Source organism: Podarcis filfolensis (genome assembly GCF_964270895.1).
Source record: "Podarcis filfolensis genome assembly, chromosome: 17".
Taxonomy (NCBI): Eukaryota; Metazoa; Chordata; class Lepidosauria; order Squamata; family Lacertidae; genus Podarcis; species Podarcis filfolensis.
In genome coordinates this window covers 32570312-32591963 of record NC_139621.1, presented here as the reverse complement: position 1 = coordinate 32591963, position 21652 = coordinate 32570312, and the positions used below count along the sequence as shown (strand labels likewise).

Here is a 21652-nt window from a genome sequence, read left to right as displayed (position 1 = left end):
TAAAACAGCAATTTAACATGAATTTTACTATCTAACGAGACTAGCGATCCATAAAATGAAAGTAATAATCAATGTACTGCACTATAAAATAAATAAGACAGTATCGTAGATGATAAAAATAAAAATTAATTTTTTTTCTTACCTGCACTGATGATAGTCATTGTTTGGATGGGGGGCTTTTATCCATTTCCACAGTCACACAATCAACCAATCAATCAGTAGCTGAACTGGGTTCCACACCGTCACAAAAACAAATTAATCAAAAAAGCCTCAAAAACATAAAATAAATAGCAAAAACAAAAGTGCCAAACTCAGTCAGTTCCAGAAGTCCATTTGACTTCTGAAATGTTCGAAAACCAAGGCGCAGCTCCTCTGCTTGGTGCAGGTGCCCCTTCTGGGTTTTCCGAGTTTGAGAACCAAAGCATTTGAGAACCAAGACACCACTGTATATCATAGACACTATAGCCTCTGCTGTGCCTCATTCCCAAAAGGAAACACAAATCTTGTATGAACAGTGGAGGGGTTATCCCTTCATGTATGTATCACCATGAAAGTTTGGCACATCATTTTCTTGCTCTCACCCAAGGCTCCAGCCCATGTCATAGCTGTCAACTTACAAATTTGAAAATAAGGGACCAGCAGCCTCGAAAATAAGGGATCAGCAGCCAAAATAAGGGATTTTAGTCAACCAGCTGAAATACAAAGTTAAAAGGGACCAGATAATTTTGGAGAGCAGCGCCGGTTTTTAGCCCTTCGTTTCCAGAGGTTGCTGCTCAAGACACCAGCCGATGAAACACTGCAATTAAATAACTACAAGCAGCAACCACTTTTCACGCAAAACGAAGTCCAAGCTACAAAGATGCTGCTGCAGTTCTGTATCTTTTCTCTCGTGCTCCATCTGCAGCTCTCAATTCCATCAGGTGGGGCGGAAGGAAGGGGGGGGGGAATAGCGCCCAAAGTAAACCCGCAGATCAGACCATCTATGCTAGTCTACCACTACAAATCTATGGGAGAAGCGCTTGCAGTCCTTCCTCCGCTTTCCCCCTCTATGGTTAGCCCTTGGAACACCTGCCCGCGCCTCTTCCTCCTCCTCTTCCTCCTCTCTCTGAACTGCTTTCTCTATGGTTGCCCTCGCTCTCCTCTCAAGGCTCATCAATTCATAGACCATGCCAGGCTGCCCATCTCATCTGGGTCCTTCAGCGGCACAGCCGCAGTACGGCCTAGCGGGAGCGGCGGTGACGGGCAGAGAGGAGGCCCCAGGCAGAGACGCGCAGTTCGGCGGCCACAAGGAGGATGGTCGCGGAAGGGCCCGAGGCTCCCGTCAGTCCTGGCGGGGAGGGGCTCCCAGGGGCCGAGGCTGGTGAGAGGAGGCCGGAGGGGGGCGGGCCGGGCAGCCAAGCAACACAGTTGGAGCCTCCCTCCTCCCTGGCCGGCAGAGAGGGAGGGAGGGAGAGGAGCTGCTTCCTTTGAAACCCGGGAAATTTAAGGGACATCATCAATAAGGGACAGCAGCGGGACACGGCGCTGGGATAAGGGAGTTTCCCGCCAATAAGGGACGGTTGACAGCTATGGCCCATGTATGACTTTTTGAGGATGTGTGTTCTAATGCCTAGATTATTTTTCTACAGGGAAGCTATATTCCACTGTTTGTTTGTACATCTGGGGACAGATGCCTTGTTCTTTTGTGGAGAGGAAGTTAAGAGAGGGTAGACTGTATGCCTGAGCCGCCATTCTAATTCCCGGATCCAGCTCAGATTCAATTGCTCGAATAGACAGGCCAGTCTGGTAATGGCCCACTAAACATGGATTTTTAAGGTAACAAAGGAAGTGGTTCTGTGCCAGAAGGTAAACGGGCACAGTTGGTTAGCTGGACACAGTCTGTCTGTTCGTTGGAAAGACTAACAGAGTTTAGTTTTGTGAGCTGGAAACCAGAAGCAGAAAGAAGCAGGCTGGGCAGCCGAGAGACAGAGCCATGCCTGATTTCTTCTGGAATCCAAGGCTGTGGGTGGGTATGGGAGAAATAAGTTCCTCTTGAGGTGTTAATGCTGTGAACCCCTCCACCGTAGGCTCAGGTTGTAAGGTAAAGGTAAAGGGACCCCTGACCGTTAGGTCCAGTCGCAGACGACTTTGGGGTTGCGGCGCTCATCCCGCTTTATTGGCCGAGGGAGCCGGCGTACAGCTTCCGGGTCATGTGGCCAGCATGACTAAGCCACTTCTGGCGAACCAGAGCAGCACATGGAAATGCCGTTTACCTTCCCGCCAGAGTGATACCTATTTATCTACTTGCACTTCGTGCTTTCGAACTGCTAGGTTGGCAGGAGCAGGGACTGAGCAACGGGAGCTCACCCCATCGCGGGGATTCGAACCGCCGACCTTCTGATCGGCAAGCCCAAGGCTCTGTGGTTTAACCCACAGCACCAGGCTGTATATATGTGCAAATAAACCATATGTTGTACAGACACCAGGCTCCACTGTGCCTTATTCCAAAGGAGATACGAGCCCTGGGTTAAGCTCCTGGCATCTCACACTGCTCAGAGATCAGAGTGGTGTGCAACATATGGAACCATTGCAGAACTGCCCACCCCACCTATAAACAGGGAAGAGTTAAAACACACTCCCCAGTCAAATGAAAATGACCATCCAAGTTACTTAACCTTGGCCACTGAAAGCCAGCTCAGAGCGGAAAGTTTTACACTTAATCTAAAACATTCACAGTTCCTCTAAAAAAACGCCATGACGATTACAATGAGTCCATGCTGGCAAATTCCTGACTCCACCCACTTCTCCTTTCCTTCTACTAGCAGGCATCATAAACTCTCATTTTCTGTGACACTCCCAACTTTCTCAATACACAATGCCTGGTTTTTTGTTTTGTTTTTATATAAAAAAGTACTGCTTTGATTAGGTTATCAAGATAAAAGTGATCTGTTCACCAGAGCATTAAATCACGTAGCGATGGATTATTTAAAGTATCTTGGTTCATTAGCCATGCATTACCTTTAACATTTGGCAAGACTGAATTGTGGCCAGGTGGTGTCCCTTTGCAAAATGGCAAAGGATCTGGGTACCTGCCCAGCCAAAACGTAAAAGGGTGGAGCAAGGGACATTTTGCGCTAGCAAAAGGAGTCGGAGATATGCACATTAGTATCTTTTGGGCTGAGAGGATTTAGTGAAGATTAAAATGGAGAAACCTGGAAGAACTATGAGCTTCGGGTTGTGGGTAGGAGCCAAGTCCTGTGACAAGAAGCCACATCAACTAACCTCAAGCCAAGTCCACTTATATTCAAAAAGGTATGAAGTTGCCATAGGCCACATGTGGCAAACTACAACCCCCCCCCATCTTCTGCAGCCGACATGGACGATGATTAGGGATAATGGGAGTTGTAGTCCAAAACGAATGCAGGTTAGATTCCCAGTCTGATTGGTGGCAGCTTTTCAGAAGCCAAGAGAGTCTTTTCTAGCCTCACAACGTGGGAGAGGTTGTAGCTCAGAGTGAGAAAGCAAGATAGAGAGCACATGTTTTTCCACATTGTTGTTGTTTAGTCGTTTAGTCGTGTCCGACTCTTCGTGACCCCCTGGACCAGAGCACGCCAGGCACTTCTGTCTTCCACTGCCTCCCGCAGTTTGGTCAAACTGATGCTGGCAGCCTCGAGAACACTGTCCCACCATCTCGTCCTCTGCCGTCCCCTTCTCCTTGTGCCCTCCATCTTTGCCAACATCAGGGTCTTTTCCAGGGAGTCTTCTCTTCTCACGAGGCGGCCAAAGTATTGGAGCCTCAGCTTCAGGATCTGTCCTTCCAGTGAGCACTCAGGGCTGATTTGCTTCAGAATGGATACGTTTGATCTTCTTGCAGTCCATGGGACTCTCAAGAGTCTCCTCCAGCACCAGAATTCAAAAGCATCCATTCTTCGGCGATCAGCCTTCTTTATGGTCCAGCTCTCACTTCCATACATCTCTACTGGGAAAACCATAGCTTTTACTATACAGACCTTTTTTGCACATAGGTGGTCCAAATTTCAGCTGTTAAATCTTAAAAGGAGCTCACGTAGCAAGAATGAGAAAGACCCCGGAGTCAGAAGGGACAAGACTAGGCTTAGGGCAAGGATGGGGAACCTTTGACCCTTCAGATGCTCCCATCAGCCCCAGTCAGCATGGCCAATAGTCAGGGATGAGGGGAGTTGTGGTTCAGTAACAGCTGGGGAGACACAGGTCCCCCACCTCTGACTCAGGGACTAGCAGTGTGGCTTCATATTTATATCTTTATACTGGAGATACCAGAGGTATTATGCACACACCTGCAAGCTACGATTTGTCCCACATCTGCTGGAATCTGGATTTGAACCCATACCCCGAGGTAAGGCAGAAGCCAAGGGCAATTATTGTAATTAAATCACTGTGCCACACATATGGAGCCTAGAACTGGCGTCTGTTAATTACTGTGGCTTGGGGATCCCTTAGCTGTGTGCCAGAGAAACAAGGAATAATTTAACACCTGATCCAAAATAACTGACCTTTTAGCAAGCTGTCCTGCCAGAGGGCCAATGACCCTGCTTTGATTTGATTTTAATGAACAGTTTGTACCTTGCTGCAACACCTGAAACCATTGTCCGTCATGCCAGGGAACATCGCAGGATTATAGACCATTTGCCAGGTGAGCAGATGGAAATAAGACGCAGCGATGCAGAGAGACGACCTTCCAGAAATGATGCAATTAAACAGATGCTTAATGTCAGAGGGTGTTGCTGCAACCATTGCGTGAGATGCATATATAAAGAATTGGAATTGATGCAGAGAGCTAGAGAAACTCCTGCTCCCCTTCAAGATGGCCAGGATTCTGTTCCTAGCGTCTTTCCTACTCTTAGTTGCAGGTAAGTCCGTAGAATTAGTGGTGCTTCAGGGACCAGAGGGCTGGTTTATGCAGACCTTGTTCAGCACTTGAAGATAACACATGTAGCTGGCATATTCTTGTTTAGTGGCAAGTGATGGCTAGCATGTATGAAAGGGCTATCGCAGGTCGAAGACCACTGGTCAAAAATCTGTATCTCACCTCAGTCACAAGGCTTTAAGTGGAGGAGATTTATAGATTCAGCAGATAATTTTCAAGGGATATGGCAATCACAGGTAGAACACATGGGTATGCACATGTGTGTACACAAATGTGAGCGGGACACAGGTGGCGCTGTGGTCTAAACCACTGAACCTCTTGGGCTTGCCAATCAGAAGGTTGGCAGTTCAAATCCACACGAAGGGGTGAGCTGCTGTTGCTCTATCCCAGTTTCTACCAACCCAGCCATTTGAAAGCATACCAGTGCAAGTAGATAAATAGGTACCGCTGTGGCAGGAAGGTAAACAGCATTTCCGTGCTCTCTGGTTTCTGTCACGGTGTTCCGTTGCACCAGAAGCGGTTTAGTCATGCTGGCCACATGACCCGGAAAGCTGTCTGTGGACAAACACCGCCTCCCTCGGCCTGAAAGCGAGATGAGTGCCGCAACCCCATAGTCGCCTGGACTTGGCTGGACTTAACCATCCAGGGGTCCTTTACCATTTTTACACTAATGTGTGTGCAAGGAAGGGGGTGCCAAACTGGGTCCGTGACCCGGATGAAGTAAAGCCTAGTTTCACCCTTGCCTAATTATCCTTTTATCTTTGAACTAAGCATGCCACTCAGTGAGAAAGCTTTATTCTTTAAAAAAAAACAAAAATGCATCCTGCATTTGGCAGGGCAGGGAGGTGAGAGAGAATGACAGCTGCCACCCCGTCCCCCCAAAATTGAGCAGCTGCGTCAATATACAATGACTACATCCAGGCCAGCACAGGAACAGCAGTGGTGAAGTAAGATGTTATTTCTTCCTTTATTTTGCAGGTGTATATCCTGACTTGCTACCAGAGGATAAGAAAGAAGACTTGGGAGGAGGTAATACAAAATTCTACAATTTATGCACAGGGACAGTGACAGGGACACACACACACACACACACACACACACAGTCCGCTTACTCCCCTGGCCAATGGATGTGACCAGGAATCTCCCCTTTGAGCTCCATAGGCCCAGGTCAGCTGGCAACTGAAGCAGCTTCTTAGTTGGAAGCAGGGTAGAGAGGGAAGGAACCTCCCTTCGGCTGGTAGAAGGTGATAAAAAAGGGAAGAATATTGTGCTGTTCCAATAAGCTGGATGACTTTTAAAAAAAACCCAAACCAACCAATTTTAATGATGTCAGCATGATTACCAAAAACGAACAGCAATGGGGGAAAAAGAGAAACAAAAAATCTTTGCACAAAGATTGTGGAGAGGTTATAGGACATTGCATCAAGAGATCATTACCCCACACATTCCAGTGTTTTCCATTTGTTGCAATAAATCCAAATTTGGGAGGATTTTTAAAAATTCTTTTGGATACCTAGATTTTTGGTTCTTAAAATTCTGCATATGATTTAATTGCCTCCCACTGATAATACTTCTTTGGCAGTGTTCAGGCTGCTTTAAATGCAATTTTACTTTTTAGCAGAGGAAGCAGGTAAGCAAAGATGGGAGCTGTGGGCTCAAGACCCTCCCCCCCCCAAAAAAAATATGGACGCTGGAGCAACACTTTCTCCTGCCCATATGCCCATAGCTAGATGTACCTCAAAATCAAACTGGCTAATACATACATGAAATTTCGGGATTAGGCTGAGCTACACGCTTGACTAGATGACTCTCAGTGTCCCTTCCAACTCTACCCGTTTATGACTGATTGCACTGGGAAAATCTGAGGACCTTTTACCCTCCTCGATGGGTACGTGGCATTGCTCCTGGGAGATGTGGATCAGGGCCTTCTTTGGGATGGATTTCTGCACCCACCTCTTGCTGAGAATGCTCAAAGTGTCCCACATTGCATCCCAGATGCTAGATGCTCCTAGCATCTCCTTAGAGAAAGCAAGGAGGACAAGACATTTCAATGCAGATCTTAAACGCTTTATTGCCGTACAAGATTGTGGCTTCTGTTCTAGTTAACAAGTCAAGTGCTCCATGGATGAGAGAGAAATAGAGGCTGTGACTCTAGAGGTGAAATTGGGTAGCCGTGAATTGGGTTCTCAATGCTGTTCAAAACGGGACTCAAGGTCAGTGGCAAGAATTAGACACAGGTGGAAGTCGCCAGCTAACAGAGGTTGCGGTTATACCTGAGCATGCGCCACAGGCAAACACTCTCGTCTGTGAAACCCTCCTCGACACCTGCTCCACTCAGTACGTCTCCTGGGAGGAAAGGGGACTTGGGCATGCACAGTGGCAGCCAGAGGTACCGTTGGGCCAGGGTGCTCAGGGTGGGGAGCTGCTCAGATTGCGCCTCCCACCACTGAGGCAGGGAGACATTTGCAGGAGCCGCCTGTGCCAGCTGTTGGTAGCGGAACCACTCCACCTCTGCCACCTCTGCCAGCCCAGGGATGGCCTGCTCCTGCTGCAGCAGCTGGCTCCAGCCCACAGCGCCCACCTGCTTGGGATCAAGGGCCCGCACGGCCTTCAATGTGGGCACCGCAGGGTGAGAGCTGAGCAAGTGCTCCAGGCGGGTGAGGCTGCAAGCCAGGACCTCGCGGAACTGCGATGCGAAACGAGGTGGGCACAGGGCCAGCTGCCTCCTGGTGTTTGGCCCGAACCCCGTGTCCAGGTGGTAAGAGAAGGCAATGCGCAAGGCCTCCAGCTCGCCATAGGCCCGGTGCGCTAATGGCTCCCCCAACTTGTGCAGGAACTGCGCCGTGCTCAGGAGGACTGCCCCATGCTCTGCTGCAAAGGTGGCCTCCGCCACCAACTCCTCACTGCCTGACCCAAGAAGCGCCTGCAGTTTGGCCATGGCGGCACCCTCTTCTTCATCAGCTGCCACAAACTCCATCAGGATGGGGAGATGTTCTGCGATGGCGCCAGCCTTCTCCAGCCAAGCCTCTGGCCCAGTCCACCTACTGGGAACGGGCAGGGAGAGTGCCAGGCCGCGCTCTCTCAGAAACAGCTCATAACGGTGGCGCAGGGCAGCCCGCCTCCCGAATGTCTCCTCCAGGAGGTGCAGCACAGAAACCAGCCTTTCCAACTTATCTGGCCACAGCTCCATCACGAGCTCCAGCTGGTGCGCCAGGCAGGGGATGTGAAGGGCAGTGGGCAACACTGTGCCCAGAATCCCGTTGGCAGCAAAGGCCTGGATCATGTGGGCATTCCCAGAAGTGACCACAGCCAGCACCCTGTGGGACAAGACGTGCCCTTCGCTCAAAACGCCCGTGACGGCCCGGGCCACCAAATGGTGGCTCAGCTGTTCCAAGAACTCCACACCCAGCAGCAGCGGAGACTGCCCAGGCCTATCGAGAGGCAGGACGGAGATGCCAAGGATGGCCCGCCCGTCCCCTGTCGTTGCCTCATGAAGGAAGACAAAAGTATCGCGGCGGTGGAGAACCTGCCGGAGACCCGACTTGTGGCGCCGGCGCAAGGCCGGGAGAACGCTGCGGTGGAGCTGCGCCACGGATGGGAGCGAGCGCCTCACGCCCAGCGGGCGCGTGATGAGAGCCTCGAAGAAGCCTGCCTCAGAAAGCGGGATGCCTGTGTGGGCCAAGGCCTGCACCAGAGAGAGCAGGATTGGGTCTGGTTCGGGGACGGATTCCAAGCGGCGGCACCAAGCTTGTCCCTCAGAGCGGAGGGATGAGGCTGAGGCCTGTTTGCGAAGCTGGGGGCATCTGGTGGAACCGGCATCTGAGCGACGGCGGCTGGGAGGAACGTGGGCTGGCGACGACTCCTCAGAGTTCAGGGAGGAACGCAGGCCAGAGGCCTGGGTGGGCTTCCTCAATGGAGTTGCCATGGCTCAGCTGTGGAAGAAGGTGGACAGGGTGTCAAGAGAGGGAAAAGATGTTTCTTGTACCTGGAGCAAAACTCTAACATTGGGCAGAGACACACCATACACATTGCTTCCCCCAAAGAATATTGGGAACAGGGGGGCCAACTTGGACAAAATATTGAGGAGCCCCCCAAGACATGGCACACAAACATCATTCGAATTGCAGTGTCCAACTTTGGGTGCCCCCTCCAGCCCCCTCAAATATTTTATAGGGGGGGGGCAAAGGGACCTTGGCCCCTAGGATAGGGTTACCAGACGTCCCTGGTTCCCGGGGACAGTCCCTGGATTTGCAAATCTGTCCCCAGACAAATTCCGTCCCCGGAATGTCCCCAGATTTGCAATCTGTCCCCGGGAAATGTGGCAGTGGCAGCCTCAGCAGCCCGGAGCCAGCCTGGTAGCGCAGTTGGCTCTGGCTGGCTTCAGGAGCTGCTTGCTGCCGTGGCGCCTGCCATTTTTCCTGCACCAGGCTGGCCCCTCCTGGGCAACACCTACCTGCCCGTGACTCCCAAGCTTCCCCTGATCTGTCAAAACAAAGGGGGGAGGGGGAAGGAGATCGGGGAGGCTCAGAAGTCATGGGCAGGCCGTTGCCCAGTTTTTTAAAAAACTCTGCGCATTTATGTTTCACAGGGTGTGAAAAAAGGGCTTTGCACCTTTATAAAATATGCATGTGTGCTTGGGCCCAGGGTCTTTTGCCTCACCACCCCCACTACTGACTCCCTGTTGCTACTCAGCTTCAAAAAAAAAAAAAAAAAGGGTCCCCGGATTCATTGAAAAAAAATCTGGTAACCATGTGTTATTTTAAAGACATATTCTTGAAGGAGGAGTGGATGGGCAAAGTGGCCAACCTTCCAATAGGAGACACTGGTGGCTCTTTGCTTAGTCCGCAAGTATCTAAGAAACAGGACTGGACCAGGCTAGGAAAACATCTGGGAGATATGGAAATTTTGAGTTCTCTTGCTTCCCTTTCACCAGATGTTTCCTAGTACACTGTGCAATTAGACAACTCTTTGCCTACATGGAGATTACGGACAACAAGAACCTTGCCTTGCTAAATGGAAGGAAAGAATTGTGGCATGCCAGGGTTTTTTAATTAATGGTAGACAAGACGGACAACGGGTTGAGTTTCTGCTATGCTTGATCATTTGCACAGTAGAGCCATGGAACATTAAAAAAAAAAGTGTCCCCGGATTCATTGGGAAAACATCTGGTAACCATACCCTAGGAGTTGGCTCCAATCCATGGGAACTGGAGTTTAAGGGTGCTGGGAAGTGCAGTTCTGTGAGGGGGTGGGGAAGCAAGGACTCTTATAGGGAAGTTGTGCTTTTTAAAAGTTTATTAATTTTTTAATGGTAAGAACCACCAGCATCGTATTTTCAAAATAGGAGCTGTAGAACATGCAAACTGGACAATAACTGTGTTGGTTTCAAGCCAGTATAACAAGTCATGTGCTTTCAATGTGCGTTGAATGTGCTTATGTTGTGGGTCTGCCCACTGCTTGTCATTGCAGGACCCCCCCAAACCCATTTTCACCCAGTCAAGAAATAGCAGCAACAACATACTAACACACTACATTTCACAGCTCAGCTGCCAACACACCCAGGTCTCCCCAGCCCATCCCTGAAGATGCAGTGCTGCATAGCACAACCGTTTACAGTGTGCAAATCTTTGCCTTAACACATTGCATCTCTATCAGGAAAAGCATTGGCTGCTACACTTCTGAACAGCAGCAAACATGGAACAGCAACAAACCAGGAACCTGGAGTCTCTAAAACAGTTTTCTTCCCCATGTAGGGTTGCCATTTTGTTAAAAGGGAAGGAAAGCTTCTAGCTTTTAGCAGCTAGGGCGCAGCAGGTGGGGGTTTTCTAAGCTTGCTGTACTGGGAAGTATTTTTCCTGCTTATTTCTGCTGGGTCCTACAGGAGCGGGAGGCACAGAACAACTGTCCATTAAGAGGCAACAATGGGGCAAATGTTTGTTCATTGTGTAGGCTTTTTACTTTTACATCCACACTGGCCCTAGGCCACACCATACATTGAAAGCCCTCTTATACCTCTTTAAATAGTCCCGGCTTTCCCCAGAGAATTCTAGGAGCTGTAGTTTATTAAGGGTGCTGGGAATCGTAGCTCTGCAAGTGGGCTAGGGACCAGCTCTCTCAGAGCACCCTTAAACTACAGTTCCCAGGATTCCTAGGCAGAGGGACAGACCAGAACTGTTTTTTATAAAGTGGAGAGGGCTTTAAGAGTTTGGTGCAGATGTGAGGGTCTTTCACCACATCCTCAAGTCTACCCAGTTCATCTACTTTATGCTACCCAACAGCCCTACCAGAGAAAGCCATTTATGCATTAAAACCATTCTCCTCTCATGGCACATTATGCCACCTACACATCACACACCAACCCCAGACTTGCTTTACTGTACAACACAGCTCCAAACCAAAGGCAAGGCTCTAGAGAAACAAGCATCTACCTTTCTGTCTCCCTATTGGTAAAACCTATTTGGTGTTTTGCAACTTTCTGACTAGTTGCAGGACCTTAGCCAGACCTAGCAGAGTAAACACAGAATCCACGGAAGCAATTGGCAACTTGGCTGCAGACAGGATAGACGAAGCAGGAACCAGGAACTTGTAGTTAGGTGTTTATTATATACAGTGGACTATTTACAGGAACAGAACACGGATCTTTTGCTAGCTCTCTCTTACACGACTCACAACTCCTACACTGACACACAGAACACTGAACTCTGAACTAACACATTCCAGTTAGTAGGCCATTAATTATCACTCCCTTCAGAGACCTTGACCAATCAGGGAGCTGTCTCCATGTCTCTGTTATCACCAGGCAGACTTATTCTTTCAGATTGCCTTCTGGCTGTCTGCCAAACCTTAACTGACTCTGTGTGAGTAGCTGCACGTACACAGTTTCCCAACACTCCCTTCACAAACCAAGCCCAGAACCTTTACTCCTCATCTACAGTAAACACAGGAAAGCACATAGTTCCCAGGTAGCTACCTACCCACTCCTCCTGTACAACAGCATCCAAGTGAATCTCCCTGAGACCCACCCTTGCTGTCTGCCTCTTTTATGACCCCAGCTATGTTTGGCTCCGCCCATCCACTTAGGACTCACCTGTTCCACCTGGGAATGAGGCCGGGCTTTACCTGATCAGCCAAAACAGGCACAGGCAGTGGTGTTGCTAGACTTGTGTGACACACACAAGTGTATTAAAGAGAAAGGAGGCCCTAGCAGTTGTTGTGTTGGGGAGTAGCCAGAGATTAATTTCTGCTTCATTCATTCTATGAACCATAACACCAAAATTGGGCTGATTTTTTTTTTGTGCCCCCCCCCCCCACAACTGGCAGTGCTGCATCTGACAAGCTGATCTCTGGAGGGTGTTCAGAAAGAGTGTGTGTTTGTGTGTCATCCCTGGAAAGTGTGCATAGGGATTACTCAGTGGTTTTTTCCTGGGGGGAGGAATGCAGGGGTACGCATACTCCTAATCATTTTGAGAATCTAAGTTTGGCCTCATTGAGGGGCAGTGTTTCAATATGAGTAGGAAAATGAGAGTACCCCTAAACATTTATTTATTTTGAAGAAAAAAAGCACTGGGATTACTAACTTTTTTTGGGAAGAGGTTGTGCACCTTTAACAGTAGAAATTTAACAGGTGAAGCATTTCCTGGTATCAAGGTACAATGCAATCATAGGAAAAGCTTTACTGGTGGAAGCTAATCAGGTAGTTGACTTGCCAGAGAAAAACAAAACAAAACTGGAAGCCTTATGAATGGCTAGGAAGGCATTTGGAGTAGAAAACTTCTTTAAAAAATTCAGGGAGACAAGTAAGCATTTTAACAGTAAGCATTTTACATTTAACAAATGTAGCCGAGTTACCATCAGTGCATCTCTATACTGGAGAAAACATCACCTGGTGATTTATGCCTCTTTTGCAGCTGTTAACAGGCACACAGCCACTGCTTCTTAAAAAGAAAAGGTGGCCGTTCTCACTGAGAGATAAAATACCGCATTTATTTTACTTTAAGGTGACAACAACGTTTAGAAGCCAAACCAAGCTGGGCTTTCTCTAGTTCCTTGGGATGCTGTGGGAGAACTGAGATTATTCTGCCATTGAGTATCTCCCTGGTTTGACTTAAATGTTTATTTCACTAATCATTTCCCTCTTTGTTGGGAAGATAGGGACTGTGACAGCGGGACCAAGGAAATTCTCAGTTCCATCACCAAACCACAATGCCCAGGATACAAAGCCATGGCAATTAAACTAATATTAAGACCAGATTGTAGCCCATCAAATGTTAGGTTTTTAGCTATTCCACGGTGCTTTAACTACGTAGAAGTGGATTATTGGAACCCTATTTCTAAGCAACCTCTCTCATCTCAATATGTATGGTCTGAAGGCACACTAGTGCCATGACCTTGCTGAAGCTGAGATCTGGGTCTGATCCTGAATGGGTGACTAGAAAACCACATGTGTACTGTCTTGGGTTCCAATACAGAAGGTTCCATTCCTGATAAGACTTCTTCTCATACCCTCCAATGTTTCTCTGATGAAAATAGGGACGCCCTATTCAACAACAACAACAATTTATTTATACCCAGACCATCTGACTGGGTTGCCCCAGCCACTCTGGGTGGCTTCCAACATATATAAAAATGCAATAAAACATTTTAAAAGCCTTCTCTTTACACGGCTGCCTTCCGATGTCTTCTAAAGGTTGTATAGTTACTTATCTCCTTGGCTCATGGGTTGCATAACTCCCGTACCCTCCAACATTTCTCCGATTAAAATAGGGTCATCCTGGGACGCGGGTGGCGCTGTGGGTTAAACCACAGGACTTGCTGATCAGAAGGTCAGCGGTTTGAATGGGTGAGCTCCCATTGCTCGGTCCCTGCTCCTGCCAACCTAGCAGTTCGAAAGCGCTCAAAGTGCAAGTAGATAAATAGGTACTGCTCCAGCGGGAAGGTAAATGGCGTTTCCGTGTGCTGCTCTGGTTCTCCAGAAGTGGCTTAGTCATGCTGGCCGCATGACCCGGAAGCTGTATGCCGGCTCCCTCGGCCAATAAAGCGAGATGAGCGCCGCAACCCCAGAGTCGGTCACGACTGGACCTAATGGTCAGGGGTCCCTTTACCTTTACCTTTTAAAGAAAAGCAGGACATTCTGGGATCAAATCAGAAACCAGGACAGCTTATGTAAATCCGGGACCGTCCCTGGAAAATAGAGACACTTGAGTCTTGCTTGCGCCTATCAGAATCACTAACCTAGAACGGCATGCAAATGAGGACGGCCACCATTGTTGATCTGGACGGTGCAAAAGTGACCTCTCAGTGGCTAAAGAACAGAGTTCCCATATAGAATGCTACTAATCTACCTCTAAAGGCAATTCAGTGTTCCATGTCCCTGAAAGGACGATTCCAGATTCATCTGCCTAACCTCATAGAATACCATTTCATGTTTTCCTTTCCTCCAGATGTTGATGAGCCTGCAGCACCCACACCACCTGTAATTGTAGTTACTGGAGTGATAAGCGGTGAGTCCACACATTTCTTCTACATCATGTAATGGCATTGATAAAAGGAATGGGCTGCAGTGAGAAATGGCTTAGACTTAGAGCATTCCTGGGTCACAAACCATGAGCCTCATTTTTAGTGGTCCAGGGATTGCCTGTAAAAATACAATAAAAACCGTACAGCATGTTACAGTTGCTGCAACAGGCAGAAAGACAGGAACCCTGTTATCTCTTTGCAGCGTGGCTGCGGAAGGAACTGGGTGTGGGGAGTTTGAGTGGACAAACACCCGGAAGCAAAACTATTAAACAGCCCCTCTCTTGGCCTTTCTCAGCCTCGATTGAAGCTTCCATGGCTGCTTTTCCTTGTTGTTGTTTTTAAATTGAGAGACTGACTTAAGTAATGCGTAGGTTGGTCCTGACACACAAACTAGACAAGATCTGTGATGGGTGTTCCCATATTTTTCTTCACATTTTGGCAAATAACAGCTGTGGGGGGTGGGAGAAGGGGGGGGCGTGATGAGGACCCCAGGGCTGGTCTGGGTTGGGTTGATTCTTCCTCCCAGCACCATTTTCTCAGTAGAAAAATGGCCTCCCCACTCAGCTGCTATTTGCTTTGTTCCTCTAGATGAGACCACAACGGCAAAGGTTGAGACTACAACGGCAAAGGTTGAGACCACAACGGCAAAGGCTGAGACCACAACTCCAGCATCAACACCTGGTGAGCATCTTGTTGACAGTTTCATTCCATTTCCGCTTTCTATACGCAAGGCAGTTTACAAGCTGAAGAAACAACAAAATATACAACAAAGACTGCACACCTTATATTTCAGGGGTGCCCAAACTTTTTTCAAAGAGGGCCAGATTTGATGAAGTGAACATGCGTGAGGGCCGACCGAAGTTGTTTTTTAGGACTGAGGTTGCTGAGCTTTTTTAAGGATTTTACCCCAGGACATATACTGCCATGGGGGCCAGATTAAATCGACCGGCAGGCCAGATTAGGCCCCCAAAACGGACTTTGGACATGCCTACCTTATAACAATCTGATCCAATACAAAAAAGCCATAATAAAAATATATCTGTAAAATAAACAACTGTTATCAAATAAAATAATATATTCAGTGATCCGTTGGAATTTAATAGTACACAATTGAAATTAAAGGAACCCCTGACCGTTAGGTCCAGTCATGGACAACTCTAGGGTTGCGGCGCTCATCTCGCTTTATTGGCAGAGTGAGCCGGCGTACAGCTTCCGGGTCATGTGGCCAGCACGACTAAGCCGCTTCTGGCGAACCAGAGCAGCACACGGAAACGCCATTTACCTTCCCGCCAGAGTGGTGCCTATTTATCTACTTGCACTTTGACGTGCTTTTGAACTGCTAGGTGGGCAGGAGCTGGGACTGAACAACAGGAGCTCACCCAGTCGTGGGGATTCGAACCGCTGACCTTCTGATTGGCAAGCCCAAGGCTCAGTGGTTTAGACCACAGCGCCACCTGCATCCCGTCAATTGAAATTAAATATCAGCAAATAATAATTAAACAGAAATCCACTGTTAACAATAACAATAAATGTTTACTAAAGTAGGATCAATAAAAATAACAGCAAGTCACAATGCATGATTTCACCGCTGCTTGAAAACACCCACCCGCCATTTATATCCTACAAGGGAATGTCCAGGGTTCTCCTCTCCCCATTATATACTCATGGCAACCCTGGGAGGTGCCGTATTTTTCATAAGACGCACCTGACCATAAGATGCACCTAGTTTTTAGAGGAGGAAAACAAGGAAAAAAATATTCTGAACGAAACAGTGGATGTATGCTTTTTGTGGTTCATGCTGTGGCCACGGACATGTGATCTGATGGTGAATTTGGGGTGACCGAATGCAAAAATCCTGAGGATCCATGTGGATCCATGCTTTGTAACCATGTTTTTGTGCCATTATGGCCCCACGCAACAGTGGGTGCGTGATTTTTTTGGTGCAGGCTGTAGCCATGGACATGCTATGTGATCTGATGGTGAATTTGGTGTGAATTTTGGGTGACCCAATGTAAAAATCCTGAGGATCCATGGGCTTTTTCCTCCCCCCTCCCAGGCAGCCTCTGCTAGTGTCCCTTATTTCTCTCCCAATCCCACCAATCAGCTGCTTCCATTCAACACTCCCTTCCCTCTTGTTTGCCTTAGTGTCTTTTCCTTAGCTGGAGCAGTTTTTTTGCTCCTCCTTTTCTTCTAATTTCTCTCCTTATTGCTTTAGTCTTCCTGTTTCCCCCCTTTGCAAGTTTGCTGTCTTTACCTCCTCTTCCCAGGCAGCCTCCTTTATCTCTAGAGTCCCTTATCTCTCTCCCTGATCGGCAAACGATCAGCGGCTTTGTTTCAACACCCACATCCCTCTTTCTTATTTTATTTTTTATTAAGGATTTTCTTGATTTACAAAGGTGTGTTCAATGTCTCTCTCTCGTATATATATATTTTTTCCATGTAACGTTTTTACAAGTCAGTTTCATTTGTTGAGACATTGGGAAGAAAAGGGGGGAAAGAGGTGATGGGGGGGGGAGATGAGTGGGGGTGGGGTAGGGTGGTGATGAAGCATGATCTGCTTTTTGCCCCTAGGCAATTCAGCTCCAGGGACCACACATTCACTCCATAAGACGCACAGACATTTCCCCTTACTTTTTAGGAAGAAAAAAATATGGAGCGAAAAATACGGTAGATTAGGCTGAGAGACAGTGACTGGCCCAAGGTCACCCAGTGTGCCTCATGGCTGAGGGGTGATGTGAACAGGTGTATTTTACCAGTGTATGATTTTATTTCTCTATAGCATTACTCATGCACCACTCTTTTGAATGAAGTTCACCCAAGGGGGTTCGAAACGACATGAAAACACAGAGAATGCAATTATCTGAAATAACCAAAGCCAACCAAGGCGGCCACTTACACAATGATTTACAATGCCAGTTTATAACAATCTGCGGAGGCGAGGTAAAATATTGAGCAGAGTGCTATATTTTGTAACATTTCTCTGTAGAAAAAGACCTCGACTCAGATTTCCAGATAAAGACACCCTGCATCTCTAGAGTTTTCCATCTTTCTGCTTGTTATTGTTGCTTTAACAAATAAAACTTCCTTCTTTTATTTCTTCATCCCAATACACACCTTTATCTAGCACCTTCCTCTGAATGGTTTGTCTCTTTCCAAGGTTTGTTGCACATAGAAGAAAGATCTTGAGATATGGCTCAGCCATTAGCTCGCCATGAGGAAACACCAACCATCTTTCTTAAGCCATTAGCTGTTCGTCTTCTTAACAAAAGGAATGAGCCTTCCAGTTGTTAAGACGCATGTATTTGTTGAACAGGGTGTATTACCCAGGGAGGGAAGCCGGGATCGTGTCCAAACCCAAATTTCCGGCCTCGTCACCATGGGCACCATGACCACGGCCCACGTCCGAAAGGAAAGGGATTCAAGAAGCCAAAGCATGATTCCTCTTCTGAGGAGTCGGTCCTCTCAGAATGGAAACCCAAGTTCCATTCCTCTTCTGAGGAATCTGGCTCCTCAGAACGAAGGCAGAAAAACGGTGGTCACCATCACCATGGGAAGAAGGGACATCGGAATCTCTGCAAGACTCCACCATGTGGGGAAGATGGAGACTGCCCAGATGATCTGAAGTGTTGCCTTATTTCCCGCTGTGGGAGGAGGTGTGTGAGACCCATACCCATGCTGCAAGGAAACAACCTTGGGGAATAAGTGTCTTAAACTCTGATGCTTGTTCCAAAGCTCCATCTTTGGTAAGTAGCGTCCTGCATTGCTCTGCATCAGTTCCATGTCCACCATGTCAAAACTGGCAGCCATGTTGTGCCTAACCTGCTGAAAATAATATCTATTAATACTCTGATATTGTGGTACAGTGGTACCTTGTTTCTCAAACTAAATCCTTTCCTGAAGTCCATTCCAAAACCAAAGCATTCCAAAACCAAGGCGCGCTTTCCCATAGAAAGTAATGCAAAACGGATCAATCCGTTCCAGACTTTTAAAAACAACCCCCAAAACAGCAATTTAACATGAGTTTTATTATCTAACGAGACCATCGATCCACAAAATGAAAGCAATAATCAATGTACTGTACCATAAAATAAATAAGACAGTATTGTAGATGATAAAAATCAAAATTGCCGTATTTTTCGCTCTATAAGACGCACCAGAACATAAAATGCACCTAGTTTTTGGAGGAGGAAAACAAGACAAAAAAAATTTTGAATCTCAGAAGCCAGAACAACAAGAGGGATCGCTGTGCAGCGAAAGCAGTGATCCCTCTTGCTGTTCTGGCTTCTGGGATAGCTGCGCAGCCTGCATTCGCTCCATAAAATGCACACACATTTTCCCTTAGTTTTTAGGAGGGAAAAAGTGAGCAAAAAATACGGTAATTCTTTTTCTTATAGAGCAAAAAATACGGTAATTCTTTTTCTTACCTGCACTGATAATAATCATTGTTTGGATGGGGGGCTTTTATCCATTTCTGCAGTCACTCACTCACTCACTCACTCACTCACTCACTCACTCAATCAGTAGCTGAACTGGGTTCCACACAGTCACAAAAACAAATTAACCAAAAAAGGTACAAAAACAAAAATGCAAAATAAATAGCAAAAACAAAAGCGCCAAACTTAATCCATTCCGGAAGTCCATTTGATTTCCAAAATGTTCAAAAAACCAAGGCACAGCTTCTGATTGGTGCAGGGCCCCCCAGAAACAATAGCCGACAGCCACATTGGATGTTCGGCTTCCGAAAAATGTTCAAAAACCGGAACACTTACTTCCGGGTTTTCAGCGTTTGGGAACCAAGGCGTTTGAGTACCAAGGTACCACTGTATTCTGCATTCCCCCACCTACCCTTCCTGAAACAGTGGAGTGGGAGGTGGGAAGTGTGTTTTGACCATTTGGGCATATAAGCAGTATAGAAGTTAATGATAATTCTAGTTTTGTTGACGAAAAGGTGGGAGACCAGCTTTTGCACCACTTGCGTCTCCTGCTTGGCCCGGAGAGAGGCTCCATTCTCCAAGAACTTGCTTGCTAGCTCTTTGAACACCAGGTGGAGCCGCCAACCCCACTTAAACAACCTGTTCTTTTCTCCCCCGCAGAACTGGAATAGACGTCACAGCAGGACTAAACCACAGGTGGGACCGGCTGAATAAATTCTGCACCCTTTCAGGTTTAATTGGCTTCCTCAAAAAGCAAAACAAAAAAACAACCAGATTAAAAAATAAAAGCATTAGCAACTGATTTTCAAGCTGTGTATGCTCATCTTTTGTGCCCATTGAATTCATTTGATATTTGCGTGAAAGCTCAGGCCCTCAGGGCACCTCAATGATATAATAATAATAATAATAATAATAATAATAATAATAATAATAATAATAATAATAATTTATTATTTGTACCCCACCCATCTGGCTGGGTTTCCCCAGCCACTCTGGGCAGCTTCCACAAAGACCAAAAATACACTAAGATGTCACACATTAAAAACTTCCCTGAACAGGGCTGCCTTAAGATGTCTTCTGAATGTCAGGTAGTTGTTTATCTCTTTGACATCTGATGGGAGGGCATTCTACAGGGCGGGCGCCACTACCGAGAAGGCCCTCTGCCTGGTTCCCTGTAGCTTTGCTTCTCGCAATGAGGGAACCGCCAGAAGGCCCTCGGCGCTGGACCTCAGCGTCCGGGCAGAACGATGGGGGTGGAGACGCTCCTTCAGGTATACTGGGCCGAGGCCGTTTAGGGCTTTAAAGGTCAACACCAACACTTTGAACTGTGCTCGGAAACGTACTGGGAGCCAATGTAGGTCTTTCAAGACCGGTGTTATGTGGTCTTGGCAGCCACCCCCAGTCACCAGTCTAGCTGCCGCATTCTGGATTAGTTGTAGTTTCCGGGTCACCTTCAAAGGTAGCCCCACGTAGAGCGCATTGCTGTAGTCCAAGCGGGAGATAACTATGATGCTATGGAAAACATGAATCATAACAAAAGCAGCATGGGAGGGTGGCTAGGACACTACCAGAAAGCAATGGTGGAGCATTTCTTGCTGGTGCCCGGGGTGGGTAGGTGTGCCATGGGGGCTGTGCACACTGCTAGAGTGACCCCCGCCCACTGGAGCCAAGTGGGGCCATGCTGTGCCGTTTGCCCGGCCATGCAGTGGGGAGCCTGGCTGGCCAACTCCTTTGAAGGGCACACACAAAAGCGGCTCGGGCTGGCAGGGCGCAAGCCTGTTGTGTCCTCCTCAAGGCTAAGTACACACTAGCAGCTTGAAACACGGAGAGGTTGGTTCTCCTTGCTGCGATTCGAGTCACATTCTTATGTTGCTGCATACACCAGAAAAGTAGGTGGGGATGTCTTCACCTCATTACTCAATTTATTTTCTTGCGCATGCAAACACCCACACACACACCCAGCTCCTATTCACCAGAGCTGTCGTCAAGAGTATGTGCAATGACTATCTGAAATGTACACATCTCAGCTTAACTGTGGCTTCTGTATTCAAACCAGATGGAAGCTGGTTTGAGGGGGAACACATCAGACAGGAATATTTCTCAAGAAGCTACAAGATACCTATGGATTGTAGTTAATGCTATGTGCCCATGGCTTCAAACACCAGTGGTGGGAGCGCACTGGAGCCAGAGTAAACGGGAATGTGATGTTGTTGCTGGCATGCGTCAGTCTCCAGAGACAATGGAGTGCACTTTTGGGGGTGACATCAAACTGCCACAATAGCAGCACCAAAGTGCATAGCTGTCAACCATCCCTTATTTGGCGGGAAACTCCCTTATCCCGTGTCCCGCTGCTGTCTCTTATTGATGATGTCCCTTAAATTTCCTGGGTTTCAAAGGAAGCAGCTCCTCTCCCTCCCTCCCTGCCAGCCAGGGAGGAGGGAGGCTCCAACTGTGTTGCTTGGCTGCCCGGGCTGCCCCTCTCCGGAGGCGGAAAGCGGAGGAAGGACTGCAAGCGCTTCTCCCATAGATTTGTAGTGGTAGACTAGCATAGATGGTCTGATCTGCAGGTTTACTTCGGGCACTATTCCCCCCCCCCCCCCGCCTGATGGAACTGAAAGCTGCAGATGGAGCACGAAAGAAAAGATACAGAACTGCAGCAGCATTTTTGTAGCTTGGACTTCGTTTTGCGCAAAAAGTGGTTGCTGCTTGTAGTTATTTAATTGCAGTGTTTCATCAGCTGGTGTCTTGAGCAGCAACCTCTGGAAACGAAGGGCTAAAAACCGGCGCTGATCTCCCAAATTATCTGGTCCCTTTTAACT

At 47.7% G+C, this 21652-nt stretch overlaps 1 protein-coding gene across 2 annotated transcripts; it reads left to right on the top strand.

Annotated features, from left to right (window-relative positions):
* Positions 1–4752: 4752 nt before the first annotated feature.
* Positions 4753–19636, top strand: LOC310752932 (uncharacterized protein). 2 transcript variants are annotated; one of them, XM_083594109.1, is made up of 6 exons: positions 4753–4868; positions 5864–5914; positions 14325–14384; positions 14989–15081; positions 17714–18143; positions 19494–19636. In XM_083594109.1, the coding sequence occupies exons 1-5, from the start codon at positions 4823–4825 to the stop codon at positions 18100–18102; spliced, it is 639 nt and encodes a 212-aa protein (XP_083450235.1). In that variant the 5' UTR covers positions 4753–4822; the 3' UTR covers positions 18103–18143; positions 19494–19636. The 2 variants fall into 2 exon arrangements, with proteins under 2 accessions (XP_083450235.1, XP_083450236.1); XM_083594110.1 differs by lacking the exon at positions 14325–14384.
* Positions 19637–21652: the final 2016 nt, after the last annotated feature.

Bases quoted from the DNA above. Each gene is read 5' to 3' on its own strand.
- LOC310752932 (XM_083594109.1), top strand. From the start codon at position 4,823: ATGGCCAGGATTCTGTTCCTAGCGTCTTTCCTACTCTTAGTTGCAG. The intron at 4,869-5,863 runs GTAAGTCCGTAG...TTTATTTTGCAG, and splicing joins TTTCCTACTCTTAGTTGCAG to GTGTATATCCTGACTTGCTA. The intron at 14,385-14,988 runs GTGAGTCCACAC...TTGTTCCTCTAG, and splicing joins AGTTACTGGAGTGATAAGCG to ATGAGACCACAACGGCAAAG.